The following is a 20,902-nucleotide window of genomic DNA, read 5'->3' as shown; positions in this document are numbered from 1 at the left end:
ATACCTCGTTATTTCCGTTTTAATTTCTTGTATACAAGTTACACAAATAATCTTAGTATATACATGATAAACATACAATAATAGCATGGTATTATTTCAAAATGTTCTGGAAATAGAAGCCAATTGGATGTTACAAAAATCCCACACTTTCCTGCACCAATGTATAAAACACCACAGGGAAAAAGAATTATGGGTGCAAGATTGTATTCATACTGGAAGTCACCCAATACTACGTATTTTCTTTCTTTCCTTTAACCTTTTCAATGGAATGTTACTGTGCATCTTTCTTCATGGGTAACAAGTTAGAACAACAGAAGATTTATATCCTTTAGTATCCTGCAACAGAGGGGGCAGGCTTTGAGAGGTAGTGGTATTGGGTATCCTTTTCGAACCAAAGGATAGAACTGCCATTCAACAATATTTTATCTCTACAGAACAGGGAACCCTCATTTGCTATCTTACATGGAAGTCAGCAGGAACTGGAAGCTATCCCATGATACTCACCATCTAACCTTACGTATGTACCCACTACTGACTGGCAACCCTCACGTAACTGCTGCTGTCAGCCTCTCAGTTATTCCCGCAACAGGATTCTTAAGGCAACATCATGATGACACATATCTGAACAAAACAAGGGCCTTACCCTACTTTTCAGGCAACTTTCAGCCAAACTAAATCAAGTGTACCACCCCTAATTCTATATGGCTAAATTTACAGAAGTGATATATAATAAGTGTGAGGTTGAAGCAAGGGGAGTGGAAGCCCTTTAAAAGGGGCATTAGACTCCAGACTATAAAGGTTGTATTCCTAAATTTTCAAGATAGCTGTAATTTTATTTGCAGTTTTTGAAAAAGGTACTCATTTCCATTTCAGGGTAGTTGTGTTTAACATACCCATTTGCCTTTGCAGGCCTCTCTTAAGCAAAAAGACAAATCAACCTCTCTCTCCAGAATCAGGAAGGAACTGCAGTTTGATTAACTACAGTGTGACTGTTAGAATTAGTTTAAAATCTATGCAAAGTATCTCACACAGCAAAAGGCTAAAAGCACATACCTCGTTTAAAGTTCTCTTGAACGCAGTCTGTATTCTTGTATTTCACTATTTACTCTAAGAAAAAATCTTGACAATTATTCTCTCATTTTTTTGAGTTAAGTTTAGTTAGTGCCTTTTCTTTAAAAACTCTGCACAGCAAATGAATTGTAACATTTCTGTTAAAAGTTAGTCAGTGCAGACTATCAGTAGTTGGCACTGTTTGACCCAGTAAGTTTATTAATCCCTCACTTAGGAGAAGTGCCATCCCAAAGCACTGTTCTACACTATACACTTATTTCATCGTATGTCAGAAAAATTGCACCAAAAAAAGGCAACAGACAGTTAAGAGAATCCTACAGAAAGTCCATTTCCACTACTGATCCCATAGTACAGGTCAGACTCCTAAATCCATTGCCTCTTCCCTAGTTCCAAGGTATCACATAGCAGGAGCAATCAACAGCTTACATCGATCACATGGAGTCACAGGAGTAAAACTTCATTTGAGGTAACTGGCATGTGAAATATAGGTGCTATATTGGCTAAGCATAAGGTAGAACAACAAGCAAATATGAGGTCTAAACCGAATGTGTGGGTTTTTTTTTTCTCCCTTAGGTATAGAGTACATACATCTGAACTAAAAGTTTTTTTTTTAAAAAGTAATCTTCAACATAACAGATGTCTTCTTGAGAGAAGCGTCTTAAGAACATCCATTATTCCTAATTAATGAAACTATAAACTTTTGGATTGTTTACTGAGAAAAATTAATTATAAGGAAAGCATAATTGTATCTGTACTGAACGCTACAAACAAAATTAGAACAATAATAAAGAGTTCAAATTGGTAATTTATTTCTCTTTTCTAGGGTTAAAAGTTGCTAGAACTGCATCCCACCTACATAACATGAATATTTTGTCTTTGTATTTACATTGTAACTGAAATATAGCTAATATGAACTTCAACCTTTCCACATTATCCGACAAGCTCCATTCCTGGAGATGTCTAGGGAAAAAGCTAGAATCAACCATATTACTCTGGGCTGGACTGTCTGCAGTAAGATAGTACGCAAGTCACATTACACAACAAGTAAACAGTTCTCCCATTTTGTTTTTGCCCTAGTCTAAAGTAAACTGCAAAGTCAATTTTGATGTTGAGATAGACAAAATTTTGTTACTCAGTACAAGACAAGGCAGTTGACTATGCAGTCAGTACACAAAGCACTCGCTAGAGTCCCACAAACAGCGAAAGACAAAGTACTCCAAATGACAACCTTCACCCAGAGCCCTTTTATTTCCCCTCTCCCCCTTTTTGGAGAGAGAGAATAGGAAAAACAAAACCACACACTTCTATTCAGATCTTTTAATGGAAGCAAAACAACAGCAGAAATAAAACATACAGGTTCTAGCAGAGCTTCCTTCACCGTCAGCATGCCTGTCCAGCCTCTCCAGGTTGCTAAGGTCCATGGTTCCAGGGCAAGTGCCAGTGAGGCAGGCCCCACAGCCAGGACTTGCTCTGTCCCCACAACCTGCCTTTTCAGAAGAGGCTTTTCCCCTTCCTTCCTCATTTCACTCTAGAGCAAAATCAAGTTTTGAAATCCACATGCAGTAGGGCTACTTTTCTCTATGCACAGTTCCACAAAGAAGGACAAGTGTCTATAATAAAATCTAAGTATTCAGCATTACATGCACAGGCTCATATACAGCCAAGACCTAAGGAGGGAGAGGGGAAAAAAAAAAAAAAAAAGCAACACACAAACCGTGAACCCTAAAGAAAGCTTTGCTGTTAGAAGTTTAAGGTAGCATGAAGGGAAAAGCTGTTCTGTAATTAACTCATTTACACTGTAAGTTATCAGACAAAACAGGTAAACTGTTTCAAAATAGCTATTTTGGCAGCAACAGATACCTATTAATGACTGGAGGTGAACATGATGTATGGCAACCTTTTCTTAAGGCAAAAAAAAAAAAAAAATTGCAAAGCCCACAGTTTACAACTACATATTCTCCCTTTGCTAGACAGCTTGCTCCCTTTCTAGACCAGATTTTACTAACAGAAGCCCTTCACATTTAATGCAAGAACAAATTCTGAGTAATAATTACTGTTGTGAAACCAAGTGGTTTTCAGTTATTCACTAAAGAAAGAAAAATAGCCCGTAAATCGCAAAGCTATATAAACTATTCCAACTTACACAGGAAAATTATTTGGATTTTTTTTTCCTTTTTTTTGTTTTCCCGGAAACCAGAGTAAATAAGAAGTAAGTGTAACTGGCATTCAGGAAAGTCCATTGTAAAGTCCTCTGTGAGCAACTCCATAATCCCAAAGTTTGCTGACTGTTGGGTTCCAGGAACCCTCACTGCTATAGACTGTTTGGGTGGGGTGGGGGAAAAAGGGACGGGGAATACAACTCAAGACAGATAGACAGTGCCCCCCATCAAATCCATGAGTAATGCATCTTAGACTGAGTATCGAAATTCACCTTATTTTGTTAACAGTGTCGAAGACTGAAGAACAAATGCTGTTACTTGTAATTACTTGTAATTTCTGCTTTTAAGAGTTCTTCGCTTTGCTTCCATCTTCACAGAGAGAGCTGTCCATAAAATCTGACAATCTACTAACTCTGCAGAAAGTTTAATAAAAGCTATGAGTCATTTACAAGTTATCAGAATTTGAAAAAACTCTTTGCACAGATGTTCAAAAATCAAATTTCAGCAAAACAAATTCAAGAAAATTTTATTAACTCATTTCAGTCTGATATTAAAATAAAATGACATGTCCTACTTAGAAATGAAATTTACTTTTAAAAAGCAACATATCTAAACATTTTTTACTCAGATGCGTTGTTACAGAGTATAAAATACATTACAAAATCAGCCACAAATTATTATTTATTCCTACCTGTCTTTGTTTACAGAGTATTTCTTTATCAAAAGAACTGTCAATCCCTGAATAGGAAAATGGTTTAGCCTTTTGTTCTCCTGACTCCTTAAGCTTTACATGATCTAACATCATGAAGCTATGGTCTGGAGCTATCAGACACGGAGGAAGTCTTACTTCAGTGACAACTCTTCGCTATGCTAAATGCAAATAAACAACAACCTTCAACCACTGCAACAAAGTTGCAGACAAGTTGCTTTAGTAACCTTATGTCATTTTTTCCTCACATGCACACACTGTTCTACCTTACCATCCTACTCCAACTGTTAGCACTCATCCAAGATAGCAGAAAGAGTAATGCTACCCCAGAAACAAGGCAAGCAATTCCTGACCATTACTTTACAGCTCCTTCTTAACTAATCATCACTATAGTAAAAGACTTATGAAACCCAAGGTTAACATCAACTAGCTCAACTGAAGAATATATATGCATTATGTTTGTATTAAATATTGCAACAGCCATGATGGTAAACTATGTCTGACGCCCATCAAGAAATCTTGGCAAAATGAATGCCAAAAAACGCTCCAAGTAGTCTGAAAACTTCTCCCTAGAGAAGTGCTTGGATTTTTACAGTTCCTGGCAGACAACCCACAGAGCCTGGAAAAGATGACAAAAAAGAATCACAAATTAGAAACCAATAATGGAACAATGCAACAAGAACTGTCGACTTTCTCAGTACATCTTTTGCTTTGAGCAAGTGAGGACTGCATGAATGAAACTTAATTTGGAAAATGTCATAAAGAAATACAAACTCACTGCAGTTGAGCACTGCTCTATTCTTTGTTTAGGGTGGACTAAATGCTGTTGCTACTATAGACAAACCTTGTTAAGCATTTAAAGAAAATCTATCTGCAAAGAAGTCTCCCTGACATTTTTACAATTACTAAACAGCCAGCAGCTTTTACTGCTGAGAGCTGTGTGACAGAGCTGTGCGACAGAGTCAACAATGCTCTGAGAAAAGCCTTTGAAATTCATGATCCATACTAACCAGTAGAACCAAATATATGAAGTCCAATCTGTTTCTTCCTCCTAGTGTACCTAAGTAGGTGTCAGAATTTATACTTCAAAACTTCAACCAATCACAGCAACATCTAACAGACTTCATTTAACGCATCTAGAAGCTGCTTCTAAACTCTGAGTGTGAAGACTCTTTCTAAAAGCTTTATACTGAAAGTGTTAATATATTAGCAAATGTTACTGGTGAGCAACACACTTTGCTAAAGTGCTTACTGCAGATGCAGTTAGGTGCACACTTTGTCAATAGCACTCTAAGTTTTTACTGGGATGGAGTGAGTTCCACAAGGAGGTGGTACTATCAAAAGCACACTTTTCCCCCTTCAAGCTGTATTCATGATATGAGCACTTTTCCTGTATGCTGTTCTGGCATTATCTATCTGTGTACCAGATCAACTGCAGCATATGCCATTTTTTACAGTTGCTCTGCCAATTGATACAATGATTATGCAATCTACATCTCAAGCCTGACTAAAAATTTTTCTAAGATACATCTGTCATAATTGAACTACATTAATTGACAAGTATTAGACTTGCAGCATGCTACATTGATTCCTACTACGTAAGAACAAGTTGTTCAGAGAAATATCTGGAGGTGGAAAAAAAAGTGAGATCTTGATAGACTTGGCATTTTCTACCTCTGTAGGGCTCAGGAGATATTTCTGTCACAAGTCATTATGGTCAAAATGTTTTGCAATGGCACTTACTGGACGTAATTGCTGCCAACCACAACTGTCACTGAAGGCTCTGATAGCTACCTTGATAACAACACATTATTTATGACATTAAGAAAGGTAATACGTTACTTTATGTTCTGAAATTCAAAGGCCTGTGTTCAGATCAACAAAATTTTGCTTCTAATATATATATATATATATATATATATATATATATATATAAAAAATCTTGTTTTATAAGAATTCCATTGCTCATTGTTAAGAAAGAAAACAGCCAAACCTGAAGACACAATGGCTAACAGTCACATTCAAAGAGATAATTTGTTATCTTACAGACTTAGTCCATAACTTCAGGGTCCAAAATGAGATCCTATTCAGAAGGCATCATCTTCACTTTAATCCAGTCATTGTTATTGTACAGCAACAACATGCCTGTTAGATGGGAACTGCTTTAACACAGTCAGTAAAGAGCTATTTAAGTCCAGATTTGCTAAATTCTAAAGTAAGAACGTAATTAGAAGTAATTAGATCTATTCAGGTAGCTAATCTTTTAGTAAAGCCTTTCATTTCAATCCCAGAAATAAGTTGTAGCTGAAATACATTTATCTCCATATGCAACCTGACTGTGCTGTTCTTAATGTTATCAACTGTGGAACCCACAGACAGCTTCTACCAGCTAGAGGTGTAAACACCAGATGAGCTTCTGCACTGTGAGCACTTTTTTTCCCACAAATTTACAATAGAGAAAACAATGGCAGATTGCTTTTCTCAGAAGAAAAATACATATTTTTGAACAATCAGATTAAAAGATCAAGTCTTCTGCAACCACTATGAAGCAAGGAACTTATTTTTTAATTACTTGAAATTTTTTCAAACATTAAGATAAGCAGTTTAAACAATCCACTCTGTGGATTAAGCCTGTTAGTTGTTTTACTATTACTGCTCTGTGGATTAGTCTGGTGGCCTCTTCTGACTTGCCCCAGTCTTGCCCTCCCTGCTGCAAACTTAAGCTTTTCAACTATAGTCTGCCTTATTGACATTTAAAAAATAAACAAAATCCCATGTTTTATACATTATGTTCTTATAGACTGATATTAGAACTCAAGACTACTGCTTCATTCTCACCATGATTGTATCACACATGATAACTGAGTTGATAGTTGGTATTTTGAACTTTTGAGGGAAGTTCTACTTCACATCGATCACCTATATTATTATTAGGTACCTAAAGTGAGGAGATGGTAGATTTTCATTTTGAGAGCTCTAATTCACAGTATTTATGTGAGGTACCAGAAAGTCGTATTTATAACACGTGTGTGCGCTCACACATTTGTTCTAGGATAAGAAGCTGGAAGCACCTAAAAATTAAGTTTTCCTGCCCAAAATTTTGAAACAACATAAAGAAAATTCATAAAGTTGAGCATATAAATCTTGCTGATAGCACTGTTTGTATTTTCTGTCTGAAAGAACGGATCATTATAATCACACTCAAATTACACTGCAATAGCATTGCTATTAAAAATCTATTTATTGCTATTTAAAAAGACTGTTAGGAGCCCGATTTTTTTTCTTAAAAATTTCAATTGTTACGAACAGGATAAAGATACAGCAGCAATATTTTGAAAAAACACTTTCAGGTGCTTATAAGATTAAGTGTTAAGAACTCACTCTTATTTGAAAATTCATATCAACTATGTCACAGATTAATAGTATAATCTGTAAGCAACAGCTAAATGGGCCAATGAACACTGTTGGAAGGTGGATAAATATGCAAGCTACCTAGAAACTTCTTCAAAGAAGTTGTAAAGAGTAACTAATAAACAACATTACATGTTTTCCCCAAAAGCCATAGAGGTAGCTATATACCAAACATAAGAACAGAAACAGCTGGTTTTCTCTTTCAAATTATAGCTTAGTTTTTGGTGGAACATCTACCCTGAATTTTCAGTGAGAAACAACAAAAAATAAAAACAAACCACCCCCCCACACACACACACAAACCTTCAGTGATCACCTTCAGAGCATTTTTTTAATGGGGGGGAAGGGGAGGAAGGGAGAGAAAACAAACCGTCCCAGTGTTGTCACCGGTATGAGAGTCCCCTCCTAAATCATAATTTATTACTTTAAAAAGAAAGAAAAACTCTTTGATCACTTTAGGTTTTCCCCCTTACTTCCTGATAAAGTAGGCAATAATGCACTGGGCAACCACTTTGGCTTCTTTGGTCTGTACCCATAGTTTTATTATTATTTGTTTTTAAATTTGTTTTAAATGTTTTAAATTAAGGAAGGCAATCTAATTGCTTGTTCTGCATGCTGAAGTGTATCAGGGTCCAAAGAGTACCTACTGTTGTTCCAGATCACTGCTTGCTAGTGACCAGAAAGAAGCAAACAAGTAAACAAAGCAGCAAAGATGCAAAAAGGGTAACACCCTAACTGAGGAAATGGAAGCAAGTAGATGCAACTGTTCATTCTCCTGAAACCAGAAGTAAACAGAGAAGATGGAACAGATACTTGCTACTTGCAAGATGAGAAATGGAAGATTACTGCTACACTGGTAATTTTCAGAGACATGTCTTACTAAATTAATTTCCTTCTTTTTAAGGGAAGGAAAAAACTATGAAATATATTAGAGACATATTGAAATAAACTAAAAAGCTTGGCCACAGACTACTTTGTCCTTGAAAACTTCACAATATGCTCATGGAACCAAAGCCATTAGCAGTGCTGGACATGTATCATTTACTTCTGTAGATCATCGATTTGCTCAGACTTATTTATGAAATATTTCAATATAAACTATATCCATGTATTGAACTGGAAAGATATGACAACCCACAATCTTTCCAAAGATTAAGTTTAATTCTGAGAGTTCACAGTTGACCAAGAAGGATGATTTGTTTATTCAGACACTAGATTTTAGTTACCTGGCTCATTTAGAATGCAGAACTTTCCCCGTGTCATCTACTACTTTATAACATTCTCCTAAAACATTTTGTAGTCCAGACAGATACTAAAAGAGGAAAACACGTCTTTTGGGGTTCTCTCCATTCCCTTCTTCCCTATAAAAAAGAAACTTAAGATGAGAAAACAGTAGATGCAATGCTGGCAGAAACACAACTCTAATGCATCTAGACATGTACGCCAGCTCCTGCTCCAAGCCCTCAAATATTGTATTTCTCAGATACTTCTATATGGAGTTATTGCTGCTGCTTGGATAGTAATATCAAGCTATTGTGCCAGGATTCACAACTGCCCAAGTTTTCTAGAGAAAGATGTGTCACATCAAGACAGTGTGCAACACTACTTCAATTAAACATGACTGGAATTCCCAAAAGAAGCATGGCATTTGACAGGAAGAGCTTCTACAGAAGTCTCAGAATGGATGGATAGTTGTTAACATCCTATATATTTGGTACAATGAAGTATTAGATACACTTTAAACATCAGACCAAAGGTGACGCCTACTCTGGTTCAGCACTCTTAAAAGTAAGGATTAATTTACAAAGTGAACAAATTAAATGACTTATATGAAATAATGCTTCTAAGTACCTTTAACACAATTGAGTCAGGGGAGCTACACTACAGATCTGTCAGCCCAATGACAATGCACATTGCAAAAGCCATGATAGATTGCTTGGCTTGTAAAGAACAAAGGCTTTGATTCCTAAAAGATTTCCAATTTCTTTAGAATCTAAGAGCGAAAACTTGAATACTCTAAATGCTTCCTTCTGCCAAAAGGATTCAAAGAAAAACATGTTTGCATATTAGAACTAATGACTAACTCCTCAGTAACATTTTTTCTGCAACATAAATTCATGCTATTGTTGTTACAGTTATGGGTACTAGAGTTCTGCTTCAGCCCTCTGGCAGGAAAACGTCTCAGGAAAATTGTGCAGAAATAACAGTATAATGGGATACCTCAAGAATCTACTTAAAGATATGGAAAAACAAGTGTGATATAAAGGTAAGAGATTACTGGTCATGAATTAGAGCTGTTTAAATGTAAGTTATAGCATTTACCAATCCCTGTCATATCAGGAACACTCATTTGCCTAAACAAATACATCTGGGGCATTTTAGACAGCCCAAGCACCCAAGATACCGGCTTACACCTAGTATATGTAACACAAAATGAGACCCATTTTCTTCTGGAATAGCAATCACAGACCAAGCAGGATCTAAAACTGCTAGCGTGCTAGCAGGCTGCAATGTTTATGTAATGAATTCATCCTAACTGGGCAGTTTCCAAACAGTTGTGGTAACACACGTTTTCATTAAAAATATAGAGTGACTAAGCATGATTTTAAGTAGCAGTCTTTTAGACAATTCCCCCTTGCACTCCTGCCTTTTCTCCAAAGCATCCTATCAAATGCTTATATAGCCAAAAACTAAGAGCTGGTATCACTGTATCTATACGTGGCCCTTGGTAATGACTAGAGGCACATATCCAGCAAATGCCTGCAGTCTGCCTATCAGTAACCCACAAGCAAGAACAGTGCCCTCAAAAAAGCAATCTGCTTCCATAGACACATGGTTGCCCCAGCTGAACTAACTTGGCACAATCAGCTAATGAATTATTTTGTCAAGGAGAGAAAACAAAAAAAAAAAATCCCACATCCGCTGTATGAACTTACTCCATCCATTTCTGATCAGCACTAAACTTATTTCCCACTTCTTGTCCCAATATAGGCTCTTTTAAGAGTCTTATCTGTCAGCTCCCTCCCTGGAAGGAAAAAAAAATGCAAATGAAGATTAGAATCTAAATGCATGCCAGAAAAAGGAAAAAATGAATCTGATCAAGTTGCACATCCTAGCAATAGTATTTTGGCACTCTTCATTACCAATAAAGTCTGTTTGGATATGTCAGTTGTTAGGGCTGAAGAAATACTGATATTCTTCAAGCCTAGAGTATACTAAAGCATTACTTTAACAGGTTTTCTTCCCTTTTTAACTCTTGCCACAACCAACATCTTTACTTGGTTCCTCACATCAGCATAACTTGGAAGTGAAAACACCTGGATTCCAATCTCACTTTAAGGACTGTGGAATGCAAAAATGGAGACAAATTACTCTATGAATGCAGACTAGTTCACTTAAGAGCTGAAACTCACATATTCAATTCCATGAAACAAGCCCCCAGAAGTTAATTTTGTGTCACTGGCCATTACTTAATTCCTTTGACAGATCTAGGATAATTTTTTTGAACTGGCATAGCCTCCCAGCAGAGTACCTCTTAAACTGAGGAGAGTAGATCCACCTTTCCAGAATTTCATAACCCTCTAAAATCAAGTATTCTCTCTTGTGCAAAGGACAATGGCAGACATGCTAGCACAAAGCCAAGCAGCACAGCATACTAGAACAGAAAGTACACAGGAACGAGAAATACATTGTGCTTGGGCACAGAGAGAGGAGGAGGGTGTCAAATAAAAAGCATTACATCTACTACTACCTCATATTAGTATTAGTCAACAGAATTTGAGCTACACATTTAAAAAGGAAATGCTTGTAAGAATACATGAAGAAAATAGTTTCAAATACATTTAGCATTAGAAATAACCAGAATAATAGAACCGATTTTCCAGATGTTCAGCTATGTGAAAAATATATTTCAAATGAACTAGTTGACCTGGTTCATCAGACAAGTCTTCAGACATGGATTCTGAGAGGGTATATCAAGGATCTAAAGTAGAAGATTTTAAATCACAAGTGTCCAGATGACATTCACTGGTAAGGGGCTACCACTGTAAAACAAGGCCAAATAGACAGCCTCAGAGGCCTGTTTTCTTCAGCATGACCAGGAATTATCAGTAATAAGTGGCCTTCAACTTGTTAACATGAGGTGTTATAAGAACATCAAATAAACTGTCAGATACTTGGGGAAGAGGCAGACTTATGACTAAAAGAATTTTTACAGAAAAATATTTTCTTGCAGAGAAAAACCTCATGTTTTAAACATTTTAGATACACAGACTTCATGTTGTTGCACTTGACACATTGCCTCAAGACACTATTTTCTTTTTAAGCTAATGAAAAACTGCAAGAAACAAGATTTCAGAAGTATGAAGTAAACTGAAGGATAAGTGAGGGAGGTTTTAGATCTCTGCCACTGCCCAAGCAAACAGCAGCCTTTTTTGTGGAAAGACAGAAGATGAAGGAGTCATTGGAATTAGAAGGCAGACTGGAACTAAGTAGAGGGTGTAAGTGTAAGAGTGAGACAGAAGAAAGAGAAGTAGGTATACATAAATACTGTAACTGAAGAAGGAGAGAAAAGCACCTATGAGATAGGATGTCAATTTAAGAAAGTTCTGCAGAATAAGAATGCTTTCTTTACAACTTGAACATAGTCAAGAATCATGTATAAATACTGAAACTTAAAGAATTCAGTAAGACAAATTTTCTCCTCACTATTCCAAGTAGACAGTAACTAGATTCCTGATTACATGAGTTATTGTTTTAAAACTTTGGGTATATTTAGCTCAGAACCCACTCAACTTCCTGAGACATACCAGCTCTACGTAGTGTAAGTGGAAAGGCCTCCAACCATTTTTTTTTAGGCAGCACTTAATATCCTAACCCTTTCTCAGTCTTCAATTACCCACTACCATGAAGCTCTAAGTGAAAAAAAAAATTGACAGAACCACAGAATAAAGAAGTAGTACTCAGATATTAGACAGGTACATGTTTCAGTTTTTCGAAAGGGAAATATCTACTATTCTCACGTTTAAGTGAGAATATTAGAAACCTATGAACCAGTTGCCTGATACCTTGTTAATGTACCCTGCTATTAAAGCCATTAAATACATGTTCTACAGTCTTCCAAAGCAAAAGTCTACTGACTAACAGGACACATTGCTCTATCAACCCATGTCTAAGATGAAAGACTACTACAGACTGATTTGTACTACCGGACAAGATGCATCCTACTAGAAGCTTTAATCATGATAAAGACTGAAGCTGCGTAGTGGCATACTCTAACTCATTTAATCTACAAACTGAAATAGAAGAAAAAAGACACTCAGGGGTATATAGTTAGCAGATTACAGAGACACTTACAGGGTCTAGTAAAATGTAATAAGCTAAGCATGCAATAATAGCATAAAATTTTAACAGGAAGCATTTTTCAGTACCAGTAACTCCATAAAAATGCAATCACACCATAGGCATTAATGGTTTTAATTGAACCAATTATGTTCTAGGAGGTAAAATACTAAAAATACACACTAAATTATACAAGATTTTAACCTAAATTATACTTGAGAGTTAACAAAACACTTGAGGGAAAACACTTATCACAGATGGTCAAACAATTTAGAACAGTAATATTCCATGCAAACACTATCACTAGTTTTGGTTTTTTTTTTTTGGTTGTTTTTAAAATGAAAGTAGATTCTTGTTTCAAGTTCTGAGCACTTTCTGTTTGAGTGGTTTACTATACATAGTGAAAGGAACCACCCTCCTCTCCCCAACCAAAACTGCACACGCACATCAGGGTCAAAAATCGGGGGCAGTCAGAGAGAGGAACGTAGATTTCTGTTTCTCCTTGAACATTTGCAATGGTACAAGCATGCATGACAAAGAATAGAGGAGGGAATTTGACCAGAAGTCTGTTCTCGCTAATTACTCATTCAACCATGGCAGCCCAAACTCTGCGGTCAGGACTTAAATAGGTCCCAGTCTACTTACCATTTCAGGTAATTCATTTCTTAAGGAAGCACTCTGTTCACACTAAAATACCTAGACTGTGAAATGAAGTGTTTCAGAACACTTCCATGTTCTATAGATGCTCATTCTTATGTCCCAGGATTGCCAATAGGGAATAGGATCTAGAGATCTAGAGTCTTTGGATTAGAACAGATGTGATACCAGATGCCTAGAGCTATTAGTACACTGTCCTCTGTCCTCCTGTTCAGATCATCTAGCCCAGCTCCTCCGTACAAAGCAGAGTCACCTACAGCAGGATGCCCAGGACCACACCCAGTCAGATATTCCAAAGTCAGAATATCTCCAAAGATGGAGATTCCACAACATCTCTAGGTAATGTGTTCTACCGTCCCACCACTCTCACAAGTAAAAATCTTTTTCCTAAGTTCAAATGGAATTTCCAGCATTTTGCTTTACAAACATTGCCTCTCATCAGTTCAACGGGCACCACTGAGAAGAGCCGGGCTCCATTTTCTTTACACCATCCCATAAAATATTTATAAATCTTGATGAGATCCCCCTCAGCCTTTTCTTCTCCAGGCTGAACAGTTCTAACTCTCACAGCTCCTCTTCATATCAGAGATGCTCCAGTCCCTTACTCCAATGTCTGCAAGTACATCTAAATGGCTGCATACAATCTTATGCAAGATGACAACCACTTTGTCCTAGCTCCACCACATGTGGTTGTCCTCATTTATATGGCAGAATAGTTTGAAAATTCCGAGGCAGAAGATATCATGTAAGCTGAAAATATCTCTTTTTGGCAATGAACTTCATGTCTAAACAAATCTGAAGACCACAAATATCTTTTTAAAAAGTGTATCCATTTTCGCTTGAATGACCTTAGAATTTGTGTAGATAGTCTTTTCTGAACTGTTAGAACCAGAGAATTTAAGTGGGTACCTGAAAATATAGCATATTTCAAAGTAAGAGAATAGTCTGCTTGTCAGAGTAACAGAGAAAAAGAGTAACTGTCAAGAAAAAGCTAATGAAAACAGAGTCTTATTAAAGATTTAAAGAGACAACATAGAATCACAGAATCAGTAAGGTCGGAAGGGACCTCTGGAGAACATCTAGTCCAAGCCCCCTGCTCAAGCAGCGTCACCTAGAGCATGTTAGACAGGGTTGCATTCAGGCAGGCTTTGAATATCTCCAGAGAAGGAGACTTCACAACCTCTCAGGGCAACCTGTTCCAGGGCTCTGTCACTCTCACAGTGAAGAAATTCCCCCTCACATTCTGGCAGAACTTCCTGTGTTTCAGTTTTTGCCCATTGCCTCTTGTCCTGTTGCATGGTAGTTGAGAACTTTAAACAAATTTAATTCAGATTTAGCATGTCTTCCTCACCTACAAGGATATTCATGGAAAATTCAGCCATCAAAAGGAGAAATAAACAAAGGGCTGCAAAGACCAAAATCTGACAAGTTATCTGACAAGATATTATGTATCCCTTCATTCTTGTAAATATGCCCTTTCTTCAAGGCAAATTGCTACAGCAAAAACCATGTAAATATATCTTCTGTTAGCTAGAAACTGCAAATATATCTTCCATTTCTTCTCAGTTAAAGAAGATAATGCCATTCTTCTCATTACAACCCAAAGATAAATTGATGCTTGGTAACACCTACGCTCTGCCTCTCTCTGCACGTGCACATGCATGCGTGTGCCTACTCACACACTCCTCCCAACAAATTCATATACAGTTAAAAACAAAGCCCCTAAAAAAAAGAGAAAAAAAAGATAGCACTACATTAAAACTAGATTATTCTCGTTATTTTAACTATCTTGGTCCGGTTACTCAATGCTTCACAAGGCTTTATTACAAAAGAGGGGGGAAAAAAAGAAAAAGAAAATAAAGGTCAGCTGTCTAAATCAGGAAATTTTACTTTAAATAAAGGTTAATCTTGTGATTTTAAAGTACAGCCCTTGAAACCAAAAAGAGAATTCTCAGTCTGAGACAACATCCCCATTCCTTTTAGCCAGGAATTTGGTAATTCTCACTACGTGAATCAGTAGAATTTTATTACACAGTAAAATCTGGGCTGATGCAAGCAAAGCCTACCTATCCTCCAAATAAAAGAAAAAACAGAAGAACATGCAAAGATTAGGGTATTGGGCCAATTTGCCATGTGGACATGGTCACCTTTTGGGGGTGGAGGGATAGAACAAAAGGCAGGAGAGGTGGAAGGCAGGACATGAACTCCAGAGAGATAGACTTGCACCTGCTCAGCAAACATGTAAGCAAGGACAAGCAAAAGCTTCTGGAGAGAGCAAATCTCTTGCTCCTGGACTGTCTTCTACTATCAGTGACACACAGAGAAAGCCTGAGAGAGTTGGGTTTTTTCAGCCTGGAGAAGAAAAATCTAAGTGTGTGTGAGCTGAGGGTTGGGGAACCAAATACTATTTTAAACTACCAATTGGGGGAAACTAAGGGGGAGACACAGAGGGGTAGCCTCAAAGCAAAGAAATAAGCCAGACTCTTCTCCGAGGAACACAGGAAAAAAAAAAGGAAAAAGAAAGGGAAAAAAAAAAAAAGAAAAGAGGCAAAGGAAAAAGTTTCAGGTAGGGAATTCATGATATTAAGAAAGAAATTTTCACAGTGAGGTTGTCAAACACTGAAATAGGCTGCCCAGGGAGGCTGCAAAAGCACCATCCTCAGAGATTCTGAGCAACCCCATAAGGTCCTGTGCAACATGCTCCAGTATCAGAGATAGCCCTACTTTAAGTAGAGAAAAAGACCAAGTGATTTACAAATGTCCCTTCCAACTCAAGTTATTCCTCAATTCTAAGTTTCTAGAAATACCACTTTAGGGTCCTCATTTCAGACCAATACTATTAATTGCTGAGGGAGAGAGTGGGGGAAAAAATACTACCAGCAGTTTCTTTTTACCAAATAGATAGGCCAGTCTGCTGAAGAAAGCAGTCCTGAGTTTGACAATGCATTGCCTGTTGCGCCACTCTCCCCAATAATCTAGATTTCATCACAACAAGATTAACAGTGAATATAATCATGCTTTAAGTTATAGAGTTTGTAACAAAGTTTTTCACTAATAATTATCCAACCGTGCAAACATGATGCAATAGGTAAATCAGCAGACTGACTCAAGCCCAAAAGGGGAGTCAAGAACTTGCTGATGTCACAGCCAGGAATAGAGCCCAAATCTTCCATTTCCTCTCTGTTCCTCAGAGGAATACACTGTTAATAAGCAACACAAACGAAAGACTATTTAAAAAAATGTTTTCGTACAAGGCATAATATAAAGATCTTCACAAATGCTTCAAAAACTGTTTCTCATTCTCAGACATCCTTAATCCTCTATCAAAATATTCAATACTTATTTCTTTAGGTGATGCAGAGTATGATAATTATATGCCAGAAAACTGCTATCAGCCCTTATTTTTTTAAATAATAAATACAATTAACACCATTGTAAACAGTAAGAAGAAAAATTGGATGATTACAGGAAAAGTATTCATACATATTGTAATTCGATTAAAGCTGTCATCAGTACTTCACTTCTGTTCTTTCCTGAAGTTTCTTAATCTAAGCAAAACACTTCTGGTGTTACAGAGGCACAATGGCAGCCACTTACTCCCTTCATCAAGGGCAACTGCTTCCTCTTCTCACAAAGATCCAGATCTCTATAATTTTAGCTTTATGCCCCCCAAAAGGTATAGGTATGCAAATGTAGATAGAGAAAGCTGGCCAGCAGTATCTGCAAGAATGATGAAGTCATTCTTACCACAAAACAGTTAAGCATCTCTTTGAGCCCATTTTCCTACTCTTACAGAGACCAAAAGAATTACTAATATCACATCTATGCTAAGAACTCATCCTCCAGGCCTAATTATGCTCATGCAGTCATGGTAAGCAGTTGACAAATCACAATACACAGATCCACTCAATGGCACATATCCCTGGCTGCTCCATCACTGCCTTTCCTACACCATGTGTGGGATGCATCTGATTCACAAGGTCACTTAATCACAGGCCCCCACAAATGCATGATCATCAATGCAAAAAATCTCAAGCTGTCATCTTTATTAATTCAATTTTATTGCACTAATATATGCAACTGTTTCATATGTATGCTTGAAGTTCTAAAGGTTTTATTTTGCTTCATGCTTTTACCTGAAGCATTAGTTAGTAATCCATAGGGTTCTCAACTCATATTGTTTCTGATTCTAATTCCCATCTCAAAAGGGGCTAGGAGAGACACAGAAAACATAGTAAAGATAACCAAAGACATGTGAGATGCTTTTATATAATGACCAATTAAACACAGGATGAAAAATCCTAATGTAACAGAGAACTTAAAATTCTATACCACTGAGGAGTTTATCAACAAAGTGAGCAGAGTTATTTCCCCACTTCTTCCAGTGTGAAAATTTGAGACCAACAAATGAGACCAATCCTGGTGGTTCAAAACACACCAAAGAAAACTGTTCTTCACACAAGAAGCAAGTAGGCTGCAGATCTTTCTCCTGGGCACAGCTCACATAAAAACTTTAGATTAAAAAAACACACCTAGAGCTATGAAATACAGAAAGTCATTTAACTACAATTCTTGGAAGTGGGGAGTAGTCTTATGCGCAGATACCAACAGGCATTTCCCTGTGCTTATGCTCTTTTCCCTAGGCAAGCCAGGACATCAGTCTGGACAGATTTGCTATTTGGTTTTGGAATAAGGACATTCAGCTCACAACAGCAGCTTAGTACAAAGGTTTTTCTTGTTGTTAAATGTTTCCACAATAGTTTTCCAGTAAGTGACCAGTTTGGAGTCCACAAGATATGAAGGGACTAGACACAAACAAGATCACATTAAATTCTGCACTTGAGATGGATGAACCTGAACTGACACGAAAGTTTGGAAAATTCATTAAGTTCAGCACTGCCATACTATACCCAGAACTCGCCAATGGCAAACATTTTTACCCATAATGTACTCATTTAAACAGCAGGTAAATTTGGGCTTCTCAAATTTTTTAATCAATGATTAAGAATCAAATCTGGCTACTCACTGCTTCCTATATACTGGCATCTTACTGTAAGAATTAGGTGTTTTACATCACTGCATATATTACTATGGCAATGCTTCCCAGGAAACATGACTTAAAACACTCAATTATTCATTTGTTAAAAGATTAAAGTTTGAAAAACAGCTTTGTAAGTCAACCTAATAGCTTATCTAGTGTTTAATCCCATTCTAGAAGCTGTGGCCTTCCCATTTGCTGCCAGAACCCAACAAGACACTTAAAAACACAAAACCTCACTGCTATTCCTATTACAGGAGAAGAAAAAATAACAAATACTTTAAAAATCTAACTTTCCCTCTTTCCTCCCTCCCATGTGCAGACTTTCCAAAGTTTTGAGACAGCACATTCATCAGTACTGTAATTCTGATCTACTAAAGGGCAGCTAATGAAATACTATATATAAATCCTGCACCTTGTGAACTTTTTTTTTTAAACCTAACTGAGAGCTTAAAAACAAATCTCACAAGGTTAGCAGTTTTGCAAGGAGAGCAAGCACAAGGCAAGGACAGTTAAACCCATTAGGAGCTGTGCAGAAGCTGCCCAGCTCTGCAGGATGTGGCTTGCATTAACGTAACCTGACTGCACCAGCGTTGCCAAAGCCTGCTGCAAGTCCTTGCCACCGTGGCTCCTTCTAAAAGGAGAAAAAGGATATTCAGACTAACAGCCTGAAACCAGCTTTACAAGAACATAAAACCAGCGATTTTGTTGAGTTTGCAAATACCAAGGCTTGGGGGGGGGGGGGGGGAAGGGGGAAGCGGCACCCTCTACAAAAGAGAGACATGTGGGAACAGTTTATTAACAGGTTACCACAGCGGAACAAAGCCTTTATTAGCAGCACGGGTCCCCCCGCGGGACAGCGAACAGCACCGCCAGCCTCGTCGCGCCCGGGCGACGGCAGAAGCGCGTCCCCCGCCCGGCGGCACCTCCTCCCGCGGGGGAGGTGGCGCCGCTCCGCCGAGAGGCTCCGCCGAGAGGCGCCCCCGGGTCGCCCCTCGCCGGGGCCGCAGCAGGAAGCGGGGCCGCCCCGCCCCAGGGAACAGTCCCGGCAGGGGAAGGGGGAGGCGAGAGGGGGCCGCGGCCGCGCCGCTGCTACTGCCCCAGCCTAGCGCCCCGCCGAGGTGGAGCTCGGCCCGCGACTCGCCTCCCCCGAGCCCACCGGCCGCACAGGCCCAGGCCGGGCCGGCAGGGCGGTACCTGCGCTGGAAGTCCTGCTCGAAGGGGGCCAGGTAGGGGTCCAGCTCCAGCAGCCGCGGCAGCTGCGGCGCGGGCGGGCTCGGGGCAGTGGCGGCCGCCATTTTACCCTCCGCGCAGCGGCGCGGCCCCTATATACCCTGGGGAGGGGGTCGCTGCGCGGGGAGGATGAATGTGGTGCCTCCGTGCCTCCTCCGGCCCGGCGCCGCCCACCGGCCGCCACCCCTCGTCACCCGGTGCCAGCGGGCTCTGCCAGGCGGCGCCGCCCGCCCCGCGAGGGATGTAGAGCCGCGGTTCCTCTGCGCCGCCAGCGGCACCCCAAAATGGCCACCGCGGGCGGCTTCCGCCGTCGCCGCCGCCTACCCCGGCCAGGCAGCAGGAGCGTCTGCGCCGCTGCCCAAAGCTTCGCCGCGGCCCCTCCTGCACCGCTGCGGGGTGACTCGCGGGGAGCAGGCTGCTACAGCTGCGCCCGTCCGCACTGCGCGGGATGGCGGCGGCGCCTGCGGCCTGGCAGCAGAGCTCCCCTGACTGCGAGCCGCAGAGCGTCGGGCAGAAGTGCTGCTGTTGGCAGGTGGGGAGAGCGAGCTGTGTTGCCGTCAGTAAAGGAAATAAAATAAGTACTGCGGTGGGCTTCCGGGACAGAGCGCAGCACGGAGCAGGCCGCATAAAGGTGCACAAAGGTGGCTGTTCAGACTTGTTTCAGTCCCAAGTTTGTGTATTTTTTCCTTTTTGATTTTTTTTCCTCAATACATCTGCTACTGGGTGAACTCTGTGTTCCTGTAATGGAAAACTAGCTTTCTCTGGTACTGTAATGCACCATGCTGCAGCATGGCATTATCAGTGCTGGAGTGTATTTCTCATCTGTTTGGTAGGGGACCAGCATGCTCACAGGCAAGCACAGCAAACTGAGAGTCTGAGGATCCGCACAACAAACTGTTGCTTTACTAGGGATGGAAAGAATGCTGAACAAAGTAAGGTGAATTCAGCTGATCCTAATGTAGCTCTAAGTGCTGAATAGCACAGATAGATTGTAGCAGGATTTATTTGACTTAATACCAAAGTGTCACGTTTTTGGATGGGCCACCGACTATCCAAGGCAGTTACTACCCTGACCATGCTCCTAGGCCAATGTTTAGCACTTTTTAAAGGCTTGGCAATTGTTATTTTGTTTAGACTTGTATTGTGAGGCCCTTTATTTAGAGGCTTCTTTCAAATGCTTTTCAGGCACAGATTAGATTGTTACTTGCAGTTTCTTGCTTAACTCCTGTTTCCGGTTAGTTTTTGTGCAGCTTTCCCCTCCTTGCCCAGCTGATAACTAACAAC

General features: G+C 39.3%; 1 protein-coding gene across 2 annotated transcripts in view; it reads right to left on the bottom strand.

Annotated features, from left to right (window-relative positions):
- Positions 1-20,155, bottom strand: part of GBE1 (1,4-alpha-glucan branching enzyme 1) — a 149,027-nt gene extending 128,872 nt beyond the window's left edge. Inside the window, exon 1 of one of the 2 annotated variants that reach the window (XM_062597651.1) lies at positions 19,583-20,155. In XM_062597651.1, the coding sequence (XP_062453635.1) occupies positions 19,583-19,683 (101 nt within the window). In that variant the 5' untranslated portion in view covers positions 19,684-20,155. The remainder of the gene's footprint in view (positions 1-19,582) is intronic. The other variant, XM_062597661.1, reaches the window with a different exon arrangement.
- Positions 20,156-20,902: the final 747 nt, after the last annotated feature.

Source organism: Rhea pennata, chromosome 1, assembly GCF_028389875.1.
Source record: "Rhea pennata isolate bPtePen1 chromosome 1, bPtePen1.pri, whole genome shotgun sequence".
Lineage (NCBI taxonomy): Eukaryota > Metazoa > Chordata > Aves > Rheiformes > Rheidae > Rhea > Rhea pennata.
Note: the sequence above shows the minus strand (reverse complement) of the source record. Positions and strands in the feature narration are given on the sequence as shown.